At 34.5% G+C, this 15253-nt stretch overlaps 1 protein-coding gene across 7 annotated transcripts; it reads left to right on the top strand.

The window, feature by feature from the left end:
* Positions 1 to 7202: 7202 nt before the first annotated feature.
* LOC112728213 (uncharacterized) lies at positions 7203 to 14951 on the top strand. Of its 7 annotated transcripts, none has more exons than XM_025778256.2 (7): positions 7239 to 7580; positions 8758 to 8817; positions 9218 to 9284; positions 10586 to 10674; positions 11074 to 12133; positions 12889 to 13756; positions 14473 to 14951. In XM_025778256.2, the coding sequence occupies exons 5-7, from the start codon at positions 11165 to 11167 to the stop codon at positions 14517 to 14519; spliced, it is 1884 nt and encodes a 627-aa protein (XP_025634041.1). In that variant the 5' UTR covers positions 7239 to 7580; positions 8758 to 8817; positions 9218 to 9284; positions 10586 to 10674; positions 11074 to 11164; the 3' UTR covers positions 14520 to 14951. The 7 variants fall into 7 exon arrangements, with proteins under 7 accessions (XP_025634039.1, XP_072065802.1, XP_025634040.1 ...); XM_072209703.1 differs by having other exon boundaries at positions 7243 to 7580; positions 8017 to 8817; XM_072209702.1 differs by having other exon boundaries at positions 7245 to 7580; positions 8765 to 8817.
* The last annotated feature ends 302 nt before the right edge of the window (positions 14952 to 15253 follow it).

Genomic DNA, 15253 nt, shown 5'->3' with positions numbered 1-15253 from the left:
ATGGTTAAAAAAGAATTAATGTGTGTAGTAGCAGTAATATATATTTTAATCCCTTAACAATTAATGGTTTTGTGTACAAATTTATAAATATAAAAATATTTTATGATATTTATTTAAAATAGAAAATATATATGTATTTTAGAAAAAAATGTTAGATACCAGAAAAAGGAAAATCACTATTATAAAATAAAAGAAATATTTGGTAATAAAAAATAATTAATAAAAAATAATTAAAATTTATTTTATTTAATACTTATTAATTGTTATAATTATTATAACAATTAATAAGTATTAAAAAAGATAAATTTTAATTTTTTTATCTATTTAGTATTACCGATAAGATAATAGTAGAAAGTTACTAGAAACTTGAATTGATCAAATTAAAAAGAAAAAAGAAAAAAGAAAACTATATATAGACTTAAAAAATCGAGTGTCATATAAAATGTCAAATTTTTTACATGAATTATGTACGGAATATTCAGACCGTAACGGGTGGAGTACAATGAGTAAATTGTCGTGTATGTACAAGTTCAAAATTGAATTCAATAGGAAGATAACAAGTGTGACATAAAATAATGTAAAAAAAATATGTGTGACGAGAGTCGAGACGACTTTAAATGGCACTACCATAGGTAGGTTTCATATGGAAAAAAAAAATGATGATGATTCATGATTCACGATTAATGTTCACACGCTTGGTAGAAATGTAGAATAATACATTTGCACGTTGTTTCCGGGAAAGTATGACATACGATACACACACATACGCAACATCATGGTAACCGGAATTCGGTAGTGCTACGTGAACATGAATCGAGTTAACCTAACCATTAATAACTAAATGGGCAAATTCGTTTCTGAAATATTACACAATTTTTAAATTAGTTTTTTAAAAAAATTTTAATTAAATTTGTTCTCGAAAAATTTTTAGTTGATCACATTAGTCTTTTCGTCAGTTTTTTTACTGACGATTTTAACGAACATGAACTTACATCTCTAACATATAAAACCTGGACTAGTCCAACAAAGATTTAAACCCAACCTACCTAGCCCCACCTGCCCCAAAAATCCCACCTGAAATTTTATAGTCACTAACTTCCTTGTGTCCTGTTTTCAGGTGATAGATTTTGCTTTCAGTTCAATGTTCAAGTCTCTTCACATTAGCACTGGAATTTTCAGTGCTCTACCTATTTTTTGGCTTGTATGTAGTAATTGTATGTATGATTATGTGTGTAAGAATAATCTGCAGGAATTTGAATGATGTTGTTGTTATTGAAGACGTTGGAGTCACACCAGAGGATGCCAAGAGTTTTGCTTCTACGATGCTAAGGAAAACACCAGTTCTCTCGCTCATTGAGGTCAGCCCTACTTCGCCTCTCTAGTCCTCATCAGATCAGTGATTGAACCCTGCATCGGCCAATCGGCACCGCCTCAAACTTGTTAGCCACCTCTGTCCAGTGTCACTGCCCCTAGATCGGTTGTCACCTCTGGATCTATCTTGTGTCGAGCTTCTCTTCTACTATCTAAGGGTCTCTGTCTCCAACAGTGCCTCCAGTTTCTCCTTTGATAAAATGCACCTATGAAAAAAGTTTCTTCCTCTTCTCATGGAAAGATAAATTCAAGAGGGGGTTGTGATAGCCAAAACGGCACCGTTTTAATCAAACCCCTCATTGTAACATCAAAACGGCGTCGTTTAACAATGTGCTGAGACAAAACAGTCAACTTTTGTTAACGATGCCAACTAAGAAATAAACGGAAGAATTAATGTGATTAACTAAAAATTTTTCGAGGATAAATTTGATTAAAAAAATTTTTCGAGGACTAATTTAAAAATCGCGTGATCTTTTAGAGATGAATTTGATCATTTATTCAACAATTAATTGGTTCAAGCAAATAAAGCCATCAAAACGAATTATGATTCGTAAGTCAGTTCGATTCAATTATAAATGCAAATGAATCGAACTAATAAAATTACGATTTATTTAGAAGTAAGTCAATTTAGATCCATTTAGATAATTGAAGAGTTAAATAATATATTAATATGTCAAATAAATATGAATGGTCTTGTTTGATTTTTTTGTTATATATGTAAAACTTGATGAATTTGGATTATTCATTATTTTTATTATAGATAACTTATTATTATGAAAATATATGAATGTATATGCTATTTTTTTATTTACATGAATATTAACTAAAAAAATTGATAAAATTGTGTTATATTTTTTTAAAAGAAAAAACAAACCATGTCATTTAACTCGTTAATTCATAAAACTTAAGTCAAGTATTGACATTTTCTTAACTCGTTTAAAATATGAATCAACTTATGTTTTTAAATTTTGGCTCATTGTTCACTACAACAAACAGAGAAGTGGCGACGATTTTTTGGGTGGTTTCTAGCGGTTTTAACTGCCGCTATTTTCGGGTTCCAGCGGTGATCAAAGCGCGGCTAGGTCAACCATTAGCATAACAGTGACGTCGATTTTGAAGAACTGTTGGAATAACCGTTGCCAGAGACACACGGAAATCGCGGCGATTTGAAACCGCTGCTATGTGCTTTAAGCAGGAAGGGAAGATGTGTAGTGGCGGCTAAACCGCCGCAAAACAGGATTTTGAATTTAACCTTGACTAGTAGCGGTAATTTTGAACCACCGCAAAAAAGCTAAATGGAATTAAAGCTAGTTTCCATGGTGTTTTTCAACTGCCGCAATACATGCAGCATGTTTTTTTTTTTCTTTTAGATAAATAAATTTATATATAAACTATTTCCAAATGCTTTGATCCTAATAAATAAATAACTACTACAATATTAAAATCTACACCTCAAAATAGAATAAAAAAAATTTACCAAAATAATATGAACATTGCATTTTAAAATATAATATATTTAATAAATCTAACATAATCATAAATCTAATACAATAAGTGTTTCACAATTATATTTATATATTATGTAAATTCAAATAATGCAATCCTAAAATTGAATTAGAAAAGAGTTTTGTTTCTAATATTTAACTATGCTAAAAGTCTAAAATAAACAATCACTTTAATCATAAAAATCTTCAATCACTTCAATTATAGAAGTCTACAACTATTTCATAAACGTTTGTAATGAAAATCGGCTCAAATTTGGTCCCCTGCTTGAAAGAAAAATTATTCACATAAATTTATGAGTGAGTTTGTAAGTGAGCCATGTACTTTAATTCTATATTTATTTTATTTTATTTTATTTTTTGCTTTTTCTTTTATGTCTTCTTCTGCTGTATGTTACGATCTTTTTGTTTTGTTTTATTTTTTTAGCTTTTGTTTCTTTAATTTTTCTTTTTCGTTTTGTGCGTTAATCTTAAAAAACAATTGTATTTATTATCACAAAATTTATGTTTTATCTCTAAAAATATCTATATTTGATTTTTTTTAAAATGTATTTATCATCAATAAATTTTTATGTTTGTTTACTATGATTGTCTTTAAAGTTTGTGTATTTACCTTTATCGTCACAAAAACTTCTTTTTTCTGTCAATAATTTTATATGTTTTGGTTTCTCTGTTTCTTTTAAAAATTTGTGTATTTATTGTCACAAAATTTATATGCTAAAAAATTTTATATGTTTATTTTTTATGATTTTTCTTCAAACATCTACGTCTTTGTTTTCAAATAATTTATGTGTTTATCATCATATTTTTTTCAATTTAGCATAAATATTTTTGTACTTTTTTACCTTATGATTTTTTTTCCTTTGCTTCTCTCTTCATTTTTCTTTTTCGTAAAATTTTGTTAAATATAAAAAATGCAAATAAGAAAATTACAAGTAAAAAGAAAAAATGAGATGACAAAGGCCAAACTGAGCTAATAACGCAAACTCATCATAAATTTGACCAAATAAAATAAAATGAACGTCAATAATAGAAATAAAAATGTAGAACAAAATAGAAAAATGGACTCGAGAAAACTTAAGCACAAAATGTCTATATACACAAACTTACCAAAAATGGAAAAGAAAGAAAAAAAATACTTCACAGGTTTTGAATGCTATGCAGTTCTCCAAACTTGAATATCCAATTTTTACACTTAACATCGAAAGGGGAGAACAAGTATTGAATATGAAAAACATAAAGTAAATTAAACTTCAACCTCAAATAGAAGACAGAAAATTCATAACACTTCCCCTGTTATACATAGAGAATGAGCAACATAGCCCACGTAGCATGCAGAGTTAAAAGCCTTAACAGCCACCATGCTTCATTCATGCAGCAGCACAGGTTTACCCTGTCAGGTCATGGTTCTTCTACTGCAAGTTGCACACAAAAATGGACTTTTGGGGGGGGGGGGGGGGGGGTTCTGGTGTATTGCAAAGTGGAGTGTGCTGCAATTGAGAATGAGCTCTGCAGTAGTAATCAAGGATCTGCTTTTAAATATCGAAAGAAAAAACAGTGTGAATTACCAGAAGAGGGGCTAGGAAGAAGAAACGAAAGCAATATGAAGAAGAGAGTTGAGTGGTGCTGCGTTGTGTTGGAGGAATGCTGCATGAAGGTTAAGATTCAGCTATGGAAGACGAGTGAAGACAACAGATCTGAATTGGTCACCATCAGTTGCGACCACCTTGGACCTTTTTCATGCCAGATTTCAAGTGTTCCTAATATGCCTCGTCGATCTCTCTCTTATCGATAATCAGAGTCACCTTTGATTTAGGTTAAAATAAAATTGCACAGAGAGAGAGAGAGAGAGAGAGAGAAGAAAATGAGAGAGAATGGGCACTTGGGCCGTTGGACAGGGAAGGAAGGAACAATGGAATCATGTAGATACTGAGTTTACTACACTTTACTGCTATAGTCAAACGGTTTAAATTAAGAAATATTATATTATTTTTATTTTATTACAGGCTTCTGGTAACAACTAATAGTAATAACCATGGTTCTGAAAACCGACCGGACCGGCCGGTTCACCGGAATAACCGGAAATCGGTTATCTAGCCGGTTCGAAAAGGTCAGAAATCGCTTGGCAAAAAATCGGTGAAAAATAGGTCGAACCGATAGTTAATCGATGAACCGACAGAATTGTTCGGTTTTTTAGCAGGTTTTTGGTTTGAAAGTAAAACCCCTAAACGGCGTCGTTTTGTCTCTTAAATAAAAAAAGGCTAAACCTAAACGTAAACGAAGCTGAACCCTAATCACCCAGAAGAGGAATCAGCACCAATATTCTGAAAACCAATCGGACCAGTCGGTTCAATCGGAATAAACTGGAAACCGGTCACCTAGCCGGTCCGGATAAGGTCAGAAACCGCTTGGCTAAAAACCGATAAAAAAACCGGTCAAACCAGCGGTTAACTGGTGAAACGGCAGAACCGTTCAGTTTTTTAGTGGGTTTTTGGTTTGAAAGTAAAACTCCTAAACGGCGTCGTTTTGTCTCTTAAATAAAAAAAGGCTAAACCTAAACGTAAACGAAGCTGAACCCTAATCACCGAGAAGAGGAATTAGCACCCACAGCAACTATCTCTTCTCTCTTCGCAGTCGCATAGCCACCAGCCCACCCCCACCAATCGAGCAGCCCACCGCCATTGCCACCGCATCCCGCAGCCACAGAAGCGACGGCTTTGACCACCGCAACCACCACCGCGTCCTCTTTCATCGCCGAGCTCGCCTCCTCGTTCGTCGCCGAGCTCGCCTCCTCTTTTCATCGCCGTTACCTGCCGCCGGTAAGTAATACTCTGTTATTCATTTATTCGTCCTCGCTGCCTTTTGATTTTCTGTGCATGATTTTCTGATTTATTTGTTAGCTGGATTCAAGATTTTGATTTATTTGTTATCTGTTCATGATTTATTTGTTTGCTGGATTCATGATTTTGATTTTTTATTTTCTGAGGTTATTTGTTCATGATTTATTTGTTTGCTGCTTTATGATTTTGGTTGCTAAATTGTTTATTTGTTCATGGTTTTATGAGGTGATAGAGCAAATTGGAAGATGAGCATTTGGTTCTGCTTTTTTGGTCTGAGAAGAAGAGGTGAGAACACACAAAAGCCATTGTTTATATTTTTGTTTTTCTTAAAACAATGTAGTATGAACACTTAGAGAAGGATGAAGATCGTTTTCTCAGTGAAAAATTGGACAACCCCATGAACAAAAATTCATTTTTTTCTTCGAATTCGGTTGTTTTATTCCTGTAGCTATGATGTGAACTGCCAGACCATGCAACATGAAGGGAAGGAGATTGATTTTTATTTATATAATAGACAACCCAACAAATAAAGTTTCATTTTTTTAACTCATTGTTTCTGTTTTTAGATTTTGGTGTTTTTAATTGTTAGAATTATGTGAGAAACTGTACCAATTCAGTAGCAATTAGGATGTGAAGTTCAATTTATTATTCATTTTTTTTCATGGTTTCTTCAATGGCTGGTAGATATGTGCTGAAAAAGATTCGCTTGGCAAAGCAAACTGAGAAGTTCAAACACAAAGCACACCAAGAGGTTGGTTTAACAAATCTTTTCCACCTGATGCATACATGTAATTATTTTTGTTATAATTTTATTTTAATATGAATTCTAAACTTAATTTGCCTAATTGATTGCACATACAATTCTTTTTCTCCAAATATACATTTGTTTTGAATAGCATCATTCAATCTATTTATACTTTATAGCCACAATTTAAGTGTTGCTAGATGATATGTACATAAGGCATGCCAATTTAAATATTCTTTTGGGTTTCTTAGTATCACTAGATTTCTCTTCCTTAATGATCTATGAAGTTGTTTAGTCATAAACTTTGATGTTTGAAGTTGTTTGTGAACCTCTAATATTAAGTTATGGATAATTTATTATGTGAAATTTTAAATTTTATTAAGTTAGAAATTATTGAATTTATATATTTAAAATTATTTTTAGATTTTTTAATAATTTTATTTATTTAATTAAATCGGTTGAATCCCGGTTGAATCCCTGTAGAACCAATGAACCATTGAACCAGTGACCTCACCGGTTCGGTTCTCGCAACCTTGATAATGTTCTGAAAATCGGACCAGACCAAACGGTTCGATCGGGTTAATAGGGAACCAGTCTTATGGCCGGTCCGGTCGCATACAAAATTGTCTTGCAAATAACCCGTTCAAAAACCGGTCAAACCAGTGGTTAACCGGTGAACCGGTCGGGTTTTTTCAAAAGACTGGTTCTCTCAAAAATAAAAATAAATAAATAAATAAATAAAATAAAAATAAAAAGTGAAAACCCCAGCCCCCCCCCCCCCTCCCCCCGCGGTGAAACACTCGACCCTCTCTATTCCGTCTCACTCTCACATTCCAACCAAAATCCCTAATTTGCCTAACCTAGGAGAGAAAACACCGCCGCCACCATCAGCCCCCAGCCACCGCCCCACTAGCCACCGTCAGCCCCCCAGCCCCCGCCACTCTTCTCTTCCTCACCGTCTCTGCTCGTCGCGAATCCCCACCAGCCATCGTCACCCCCAGCCGCCGCCACTCTTGTGGTCACCGTCTCTGTGCTCATCGTGAAGCCCGCCTCTGGCCGTCGCAAAATTATCCTCTTCCCAGCTTACTCTGTCACCGCCGTTCCTCCTTCGCCGTGTCTCTGGTAATAATTAAGCCACTGCTTCTTCAGTTTCAATTTCTAAGATTTTGGCTTCTGAATTGGGATTGTGTTCTGAGTTGGATTGCTGCTCATATGGTTTTGAATTTAGTTTGGAGGTTAAGTTTGGATTGTTTTGGTTAGGTTTTCTGTTTCTAGATTCTCTGGATTTGGATTTGGATTTTGAGTTTTCTGAGTTTTGTTGTTGAATAGATTTAAAGGTTTTTGTTGAAATTTGCTGTAACTCTGAATTTTTTTTTGTTGCTGATGGATTGATATTTTTAAGTGTAAGTTTGTGATTGTAAGTTTTCTGAGTTTTATTGTTGAATAGATTGAAAGGTGGTTGTTGAAATTTGCTGTAACTCTGAATTTTTTTCGTTGCTGATGGATTGAAATTTGTAGGTGTAAGTTTGTGATTCTAAACTTTTATTGCAATGACCAGTTTTTAGTTTTCTGCCTCGCTGCTTCGTTTATTGAAGTTCCCTCCCAGATAGTAGCCAGTCAATACACAGAGAGCAGAGATAAGATCTCTAACCAGCTTTGAGTGTTGCTTACCTTTTCATGGACATTGTCTAGCTTGGAATGAACTTTAGACACAGATCAGTGATTTAAATCAACAGCTTATTCTGTACCAAAGCATTCTCTGAGTTTAAGGATAAATTTTCTTGCTGATTATTTTGTTATAATTTAAAAGTTAGTTAAAAAATTTTCATTTTATAGAATTTTAATAATAAAATATGAATAAATTATTATGTCAAATTATAAACTTCTGAATTTTATTAATTAAGAATTATTGAATTTGTATATTTAAAATTGTATATTGAATTTTTAATAATTGTATTATATATATAATGAAACCGGTTCAACTCCGGTTAGACCCCGGTTGGACCATTGAACCATTGAACCTGTTACCTGACCGGTTCAATGACCGGTCCGGTTCTCGCAACCTTGGTTATTCACTTATTCGTCCTCGCTGCCTTCTGATTTCCTGTGCATGATTTTCTGATTTATTTGTTTGCTGGATTCAAGATTTTGATTTATTTGTTATCTGTTCATGATTTATTTGTTTGCTGGATTCATGATTTTGATTTTTGATTTTCTGAGGTTATTTGTTCATGATTTATTTGTTTGCTGCTTCATGATTTTGGTTGCTGAATTATTTATTTGTTCATGGTTTTATGAGGTGATAGAGCAAATTGGAAGAGGAGCATTTGGTTCTTCTTTTCTTGTCTGAGAAGAAGAGGTGAGAACACACAAAAGCCACTGTTTATCTTTTTGTTTTTCTTCAAACAATGCAGTATGAACACTTAGAGAAGGATGAAGATCGTTTTCTCAGTGAAAAATTGGACAACCCCATGAACAAAAATTAAATCTTTTCTTCGAGTTTGGTTGTTTTATTCCTGTAGCTATGATGTGAACTGCCAAACCATGCAACATGAAGGGAAGGAGATTGATTTTTATTTATATAATGGGCAACCCAACAAATAAAGTTTCATTTTTTTTAACTCCTTGTTTCTGTTTTTAGATTTTGGTGTTTTTAATTGTTAGAATTATGTGAGAAACTGTACCAATTCAGTAGCAGTTAGGCTGTGAAGTCCAATTTGTTATTCATTTTTTTTCATGGTTTCTTCAATGGCTGGTAGATATGTGCTGAAAAAGATTCGCTTGGCAAAGCAAACTGAGAAGTTCAAACATACAGCACACCAAGAGGTTGGTCTAACAAATCTTTTCCACCTGATGCATACATGTAATTGTTTTTGTTATAATTTTATTTTAATATGAATTCTAAACTTAATTTGCCTAATTGATTGCACATACAATTCTTTTTCTCCAAATATACCTTTGTTTTGAATAGTATCATTCAATCTATTTATACTTTACAGCCGCAATTTAAGTGTTGCTAGATGATATGTACACAAGGCATGCCAATTTAAATATTCTTTTGGGTTTCTTAGTATCACTAGATTTCTCTTCCTTAATGATCTATGAAGTTGTTTAGTTATAAACTTTGATGTTTGAATTTGTTTGTAAACCTCTAATATTAAGTTATGGATAATTTATTATGTGAAAATTTAAATTTTATTAAGGTAGAAATTATTGAATTTATATATTTAAAATTATTTTTAGGTTTTTTAATAATTTCATTTAATATTTAATTAAACCGGTTGAACTCCGGCTGAATTGCGGTCGAACCAGTGAACCATTGAACTAGTGACCTCACCGGTTTATTGACCGGTCCGGTTCTCGCAACCTTGCTATTAGTTGTTACCAGAAGCCTGTAATAAAATAATAATAATATAATATCTCTTATTTTAAACCGTTTGACTATAGCAGTAAAGTGTAGTAAAATCAGTATCTCCATGATTCCATTGTTCCTTCCTTCCCTGTCCAACGGCCCAAGTGCCCATTCTCTCTCTTTTTCTTCTCTCTCTCTCTCTCTCTCTCTCTCTCTCTCTCTCTCTGCAATTTTATTTTAACCTAAATCAAAGGTGACGCTGATTACCGATAAGAGAGAGATCGACGTGGCATATTTGGAACACTTGAAATCCGGCATGAAAAAGGTCCAAGGTGGTTGCAACTGACGGTGACCAATTCGGATCTGTTGTCTTCACTCGTCTTCCATAGCTGAATCTTAACCTTCATGCAGCATTCCTCCAACACAACGCAACACCACTAAACTCTTCTTCATATTGCTTTCGTTTCTTCTTCCTAGCCCCTCTTCTGGTAATTCACATTGTTTTTTCTTTCGATATTTAAAACCAGATCCTTGATTACTACTGCAGAGCTCATTCTCAATTGCAGCACGCTCCACTCTGCAATACACCAAAACCCGCCCCCCCCTCCCCAAAAGTCCATTTTTTGTGTTTTTTATTTTGTTGAATTGACTTACCTGAGAATCTTCCGTACTAGCTAATTTATACCTAGCATCAGGGTGTTCCTGTATTAGTCTATGTATCTCCGATAGTCTCTGTTTATTTTATTTCATTTTTTTGTTGCCTTTTGTGTTTCAGAAACTACTGTTCTTTTGCCCTTACCAGTTACTATTTTGAGCTCAAAAATTCTTATCCAAAATCAGAGTTTGCTGTGAAAACGGTTAACGGTATGGGTGCTATTTCTTTTCTTCTAACATTGATGTATAATATATACATGGCGGACTTTTTCTTCGCTGGAAATTGATGACTTCTGCAATTATGTGATATGTTTTTGTCTCTCTTATTTTTTTTATAATCTAATTTGGACTCATGTTGAACGGCACATCCTTTTCAAATTTAAATTTACAATAATCCATGAATGCCCTGCATTTCCCCCCTTTTTTCCGCTGATAATCTAATGTCATTTAGGGAACTACAAACAAGCAACTGCCAATTAGTTTGGTATTGCCTGTTATATGTAAATCCATGAGTAGGCTTGCCTATTATACAGTCTTTTGCATTATGTGATTTTGTTCTTATCGGATGTTAGTTAAATATACTGATCCTGTATTTCGCTTCTGGTGCAGTATTAAATTAATTTCCTTGTTCAGCCACCTTATGAGGAGCTGATTTTGCGAGTTTCTGATTTACGGGATTTTTGTTCTGAATTTACCAAGCATGGATAAAGTTTCATCAGACTGTCCATACCCGGGGTGCTTCTTTTGTGTTATGAAGGAAGGGAATCCAAGCAAACGTAGAGCAAGTATACTGAAATTCTTTCGGGAACTTCCATCTCAGGATGATGATGGTCAGGTGCTCCCTATCAGTGGGTTGTGGAACACGGCAATGGCACACCCAAATGACCCTGAATTCATAGAGCTAGGAATTTTTGAATGCATGGCTGCTCTAATATGGAAGGGACTGAAGAATCGGCGCTGGCTTTCTCACGACCAAAATATTTACATTCCTTATTATGCAGCTCATATAATTGGTTCCTACACTATGAATATGGAAGAATTTGCTGAAAGTGCTGTGCATGCTGGGGTCATTCCTGCTCTGCTTGAGCTTTTAAGAGGTAGATTAACTTGGGTTGAGCAGAGAGTAGCCGTACGAGCTTTAGGACATTTAGCTACATATGCTAGCACTTTTCCTATTGTAGCAAGTCATGGTGAAATTCTTGAGCTCTCCATCCAGTTAGCAATGAGTTCCCTGGAAATAGTTTATTCGCACTTTTACCAATATGTTGATAGAAGGCTAAGTTATCACTGTGATTTGCTTACACGTGGTATGGGTGGTGTTGAAATGGAGTCCAGGAAGGCTGAGGAATGGGCTAGTCAGTTGCAATGTTGGTCCCTTCAGCTGATTAATTGCTTTGCTTTCAAACCTGAATTCCTTCCTACAATATGCAAAACCGAATTTCTGATCAAACTACCTGGCATGTGGGGTGGACTTGTTAATGAAAATTCACCAGCTGGTATTGGTTTATTAAGAACAATTTGTCATCAAAAGCTTGGTAGGGGACCTATTGCCAGTTGTCCCAGTATTATTGAAGCTTTGTGTAATATTGCCCGGTCTTCAGATGATTGGCAGTATATGGCAATTGATTGTCTTCTATGGCTTCTTCAAGATCCCAATACATGTCCCAAGGTAAAAAATTTCAGTGTAGCATTGGCAGCTCATTCTGATATGATACTTAATCACATCAATTGAGCTTGTTTGCACAAATGAGCTTTAAGAAACACAATTGGTGTCTGGGAAAGAATGCATTTGAACATGTGAATGAAAGTATATTCTTATCCCTTAAGCCTAAATTCGTTTAAATTAAAGCAAATAAATAGACAAAAGTAAAAGCCATGATGCTAAAATCTCGAGGCCATTAATAATCATTATACTGCACTTGACCCATGGTGCACCTTCAGACTAAAATCTCTCACTACCACAATGCTTTTGTCCTATATCTGTTCTTTTGTGTGAGTGTCAAACTTTCCAATTCCTAAATTTCACTAATTAATTTCATCCTTAAGCGTAAAGGGTTAAGAAGAGTTAAGTAACAATTTTATTATGGATATCAATTCACTTGAATGTCTAAAGGCATTGCTGTAGGGCAATAATCTTTTGAGCTTATGGTCATATGTTGGCTGCTTTAGACAAATTATTAGTTACTGTCTTCATTGTCACCAAGGAAGGTGCCTGGTCCTTGTCAAGTTGTCAGGACACCTATGAATTTGTAAGCCAAATGCATGATAACAATAACCTTTGTCTACTAGATTTTTTTTTTTACACAATTTCTCCTTATATGCCTAATGCTTTTATTTATTCAAGCACCAGTTATCTGTTTATATGATTTGAGTATTAAAAGTGGATTTCAATGTTGGATTTAAAGTTTCCCGTGTATTACGTAGGTGATTGATAAAGTGGTTCCTGCATTAGTTGACCTTGCGGAAATTACAACTCTTGGCGACCACAAAAAGCTTGGTGATTCCATTGTTGGTGTTCTTCAGGACTGCATCCAGTCGCAGGGGTCAGGAAGAAGCTCAATTAGTGGTCGCACTAGTAAACAAATTGAGGACTTATTAAATTCAAAGCAAAGGTTAAAATGGGAAAAGAATATGCCCAAGGAAGATCTACATATTAAGCAGGCTGCAGCTCTGGTGGTCAAGCTTGAAGGAAATTCTTTGTTCTCATCTGGAAATATTTCTGGAGCTGCATCAAAATACTCAGAAGCATTGTCATTGTGTCCGATGAGATCCAAGAAGGAGAGAGTTGTTCTATATAGTAATCGAGCTCAATGCCATCTTTTGTTGCAGCAACCTTTGGCTGCCATCAGTGATGCTACCCGTGCACTATGCCTTCATAAACCTCTCAACCGTCATGCCAAAAGCCTTTGGAGAAGAGCACAAGCTTATGACATGCTTGGGTTAGCAAAAGAGAGTTTATTGGATGCCATTCTATTTATTAATGAATGCTCTCAATCAAATGATCCTGATCTCTCACAGAGACAAAATAAAGTTCCAGATTATGCTGAGCGATTAGTCAAGAAACAGATGCGTGCTTCTTGGTTATTTCGAGAGGCAGCTATTAAGCATGGGGGTGTCCATAGTCAAGGTGATGCTGGTGATTTATATGGCCCAGATACTGATGACTCTGAATGGGAGACGGCAAGTGAAAGTGATATAGGAAACGATGGAAGGGATGATATGGGTGAAGAGGATGACGGTGATTGGAATAATGATGACGACGGGAAAGATTATGAAAAGCCTTTGCTGAAAGGTATTTTTTACTCTATGATTCCAATGCTAATGTGCTTTCATCAATTCAATGATTTGCCATTTATATGATCCCCCTTCGTGCTTGTGATGTTGCATCATTGACATGGTTGGTCAGGATTAACTAATATGCCAAAGAACTTGTGTTTTTGAAATGAAGTAGGAAAGCAAAGATAATATGATGTATTTTGAGTGTAAGGCGTCCCCATATGATGTTCCCACCTGAAAAACTGTAAATCAACTTGAATCTAAATGGATCATTGTATGAAATGAAACTGTCGCATTCTTCCTTTTTAAAGTGGTAGGTTTCCTTGTGTCATATTAAATCAAATATCTGCTAATGGTGAATAAATTGTTACTTCCTGCATTCATTTTATTTTACTGAAGAATGTCTTTTGTTGTTTTAGTCGCCGGCTGCGAGCCTTAACTTGTTTAGCCACCGTTACCTCAGATGTTATGGGCCTCTTTGCTACTGAACAAATAAAAGCATTCAATGACTTTCCTCATTGCCCTGCAGATCGAATAAATTTGATGGCAAAAGCTTGATTCACTCATAAAACAACTGAACTCCATTCTTAGATTCTATCATGTTAGCTAATTGGAATTTCTTCTCTTGAATACATACTAACAAAATATATAACATACATCTAAATATGTGTCTGTGTATCTATTTATGACATAGTGCAATATCATGGTTTTGAATTCTCTGTTTTCCTCCAGACATAAAGGACGGATATAGTGTGCAACTTGCAGCAGAAGAACCATGACCTGACAGGGTAAACCTGTGCTGCTGCATGAATGAAGCATGGTGGCTGTTATGGCTTCTAACTCTGCATGCTACGAGGGTTAAGTTGCTCATTCTCTATGTATAACAGGGGAAGTGTTGTGAATTTTCTGTCTTCTATTTGAGGTTGAAGTTTAATTTACTTTAAGTTTTCCATATTCAATACTTGTTCTCCCCTTTCGATGTTAAGTGTAAAAATTGGATATTCAAGTTTGGAGAACTGCATAGCATTCGAAACCTGTGAAGTATTTTTTTTCTTTCTTTTCCATTTTTGGTAAGTTTGTGTATATAGACATTTTGTGGTCAAGTTTTCTCGAGTCCATTTTTCTATTTTGTTCTACATTTTTATTTCTATTATTGACGTTCATTTTATTTTATTTGGTCAAATTTATGATGAGTTTGCCTTATTAGCTCAGTTTGGCCTTTGTCATCTCAATTTTTCTTTTTACTTGTAATAAGTAATAAATGGTTTCGAATTCAAGTTGTATATGCAGAGTAAACGGTGTTGGAGAGAGTCGTAGCTCTTATGGAGTTATGGGAATTAGATTGTATTCATAGGAAGATACATGTAGACGTGGATAAAGCAAAAATTAAATCAAAAAGCAACCATCCATATAACATTTTTATTCCACAAGTTTTGACACAATAATCATGCAGCAAGTGAGGTTTTTACTGTGATAAATTCAACATCTCAGCAATATAAATACAATAGTACTC

The sequence above is a fragment of the Arachis hypogaea genome, chromosome 12 (assembly GCF_003086295.3).
Source record: "Arachis hypogaea cultivar Tifrunner chromosome 12, arahy.Tifrunner.gnm2.J5K5, whole genome shotgun sequence".
In the NCBI taxonomy this organism is placed as follows: Eukaryota; Viridiplantae; Streptophyta; class Magnoliopsida; order Fabales; family Fabaceae; genus Arachis; species Arachis hypogaea.
Note: the sequence above shows the minus strand (reverse complement) of the source record. Positions and strands in the feature narration are given on the sequence as shown.

What these genes read in the sequence shown, in the direction of transcription:
- LOC112728213 (XM_025778254.2), top strand. Translation starts at nt 11,165, where the DNA reads ATGGATAAAGTTTCATCAGACTGTCCATACCCGGGGTGCTTCTTTTGT. An exon ending in ATCCCAATACATGTCCCAAG is followed by an intron (nt 12,134 to 12,888) that starts GTAAAAAATTTC and finishes TGTATTACGTAG; the next exon opens with GTGATTGATAAAGTGGTTCC. An exon ending in TGAAAAGCCTTTGCTGAAAG is followed by an intron (nt 13,757 to 14,472) that starts GTATTTTTTACT and finishes GTTTTCCTCCAG; the next exon opens with ACATAAAGGACGGATATAGT.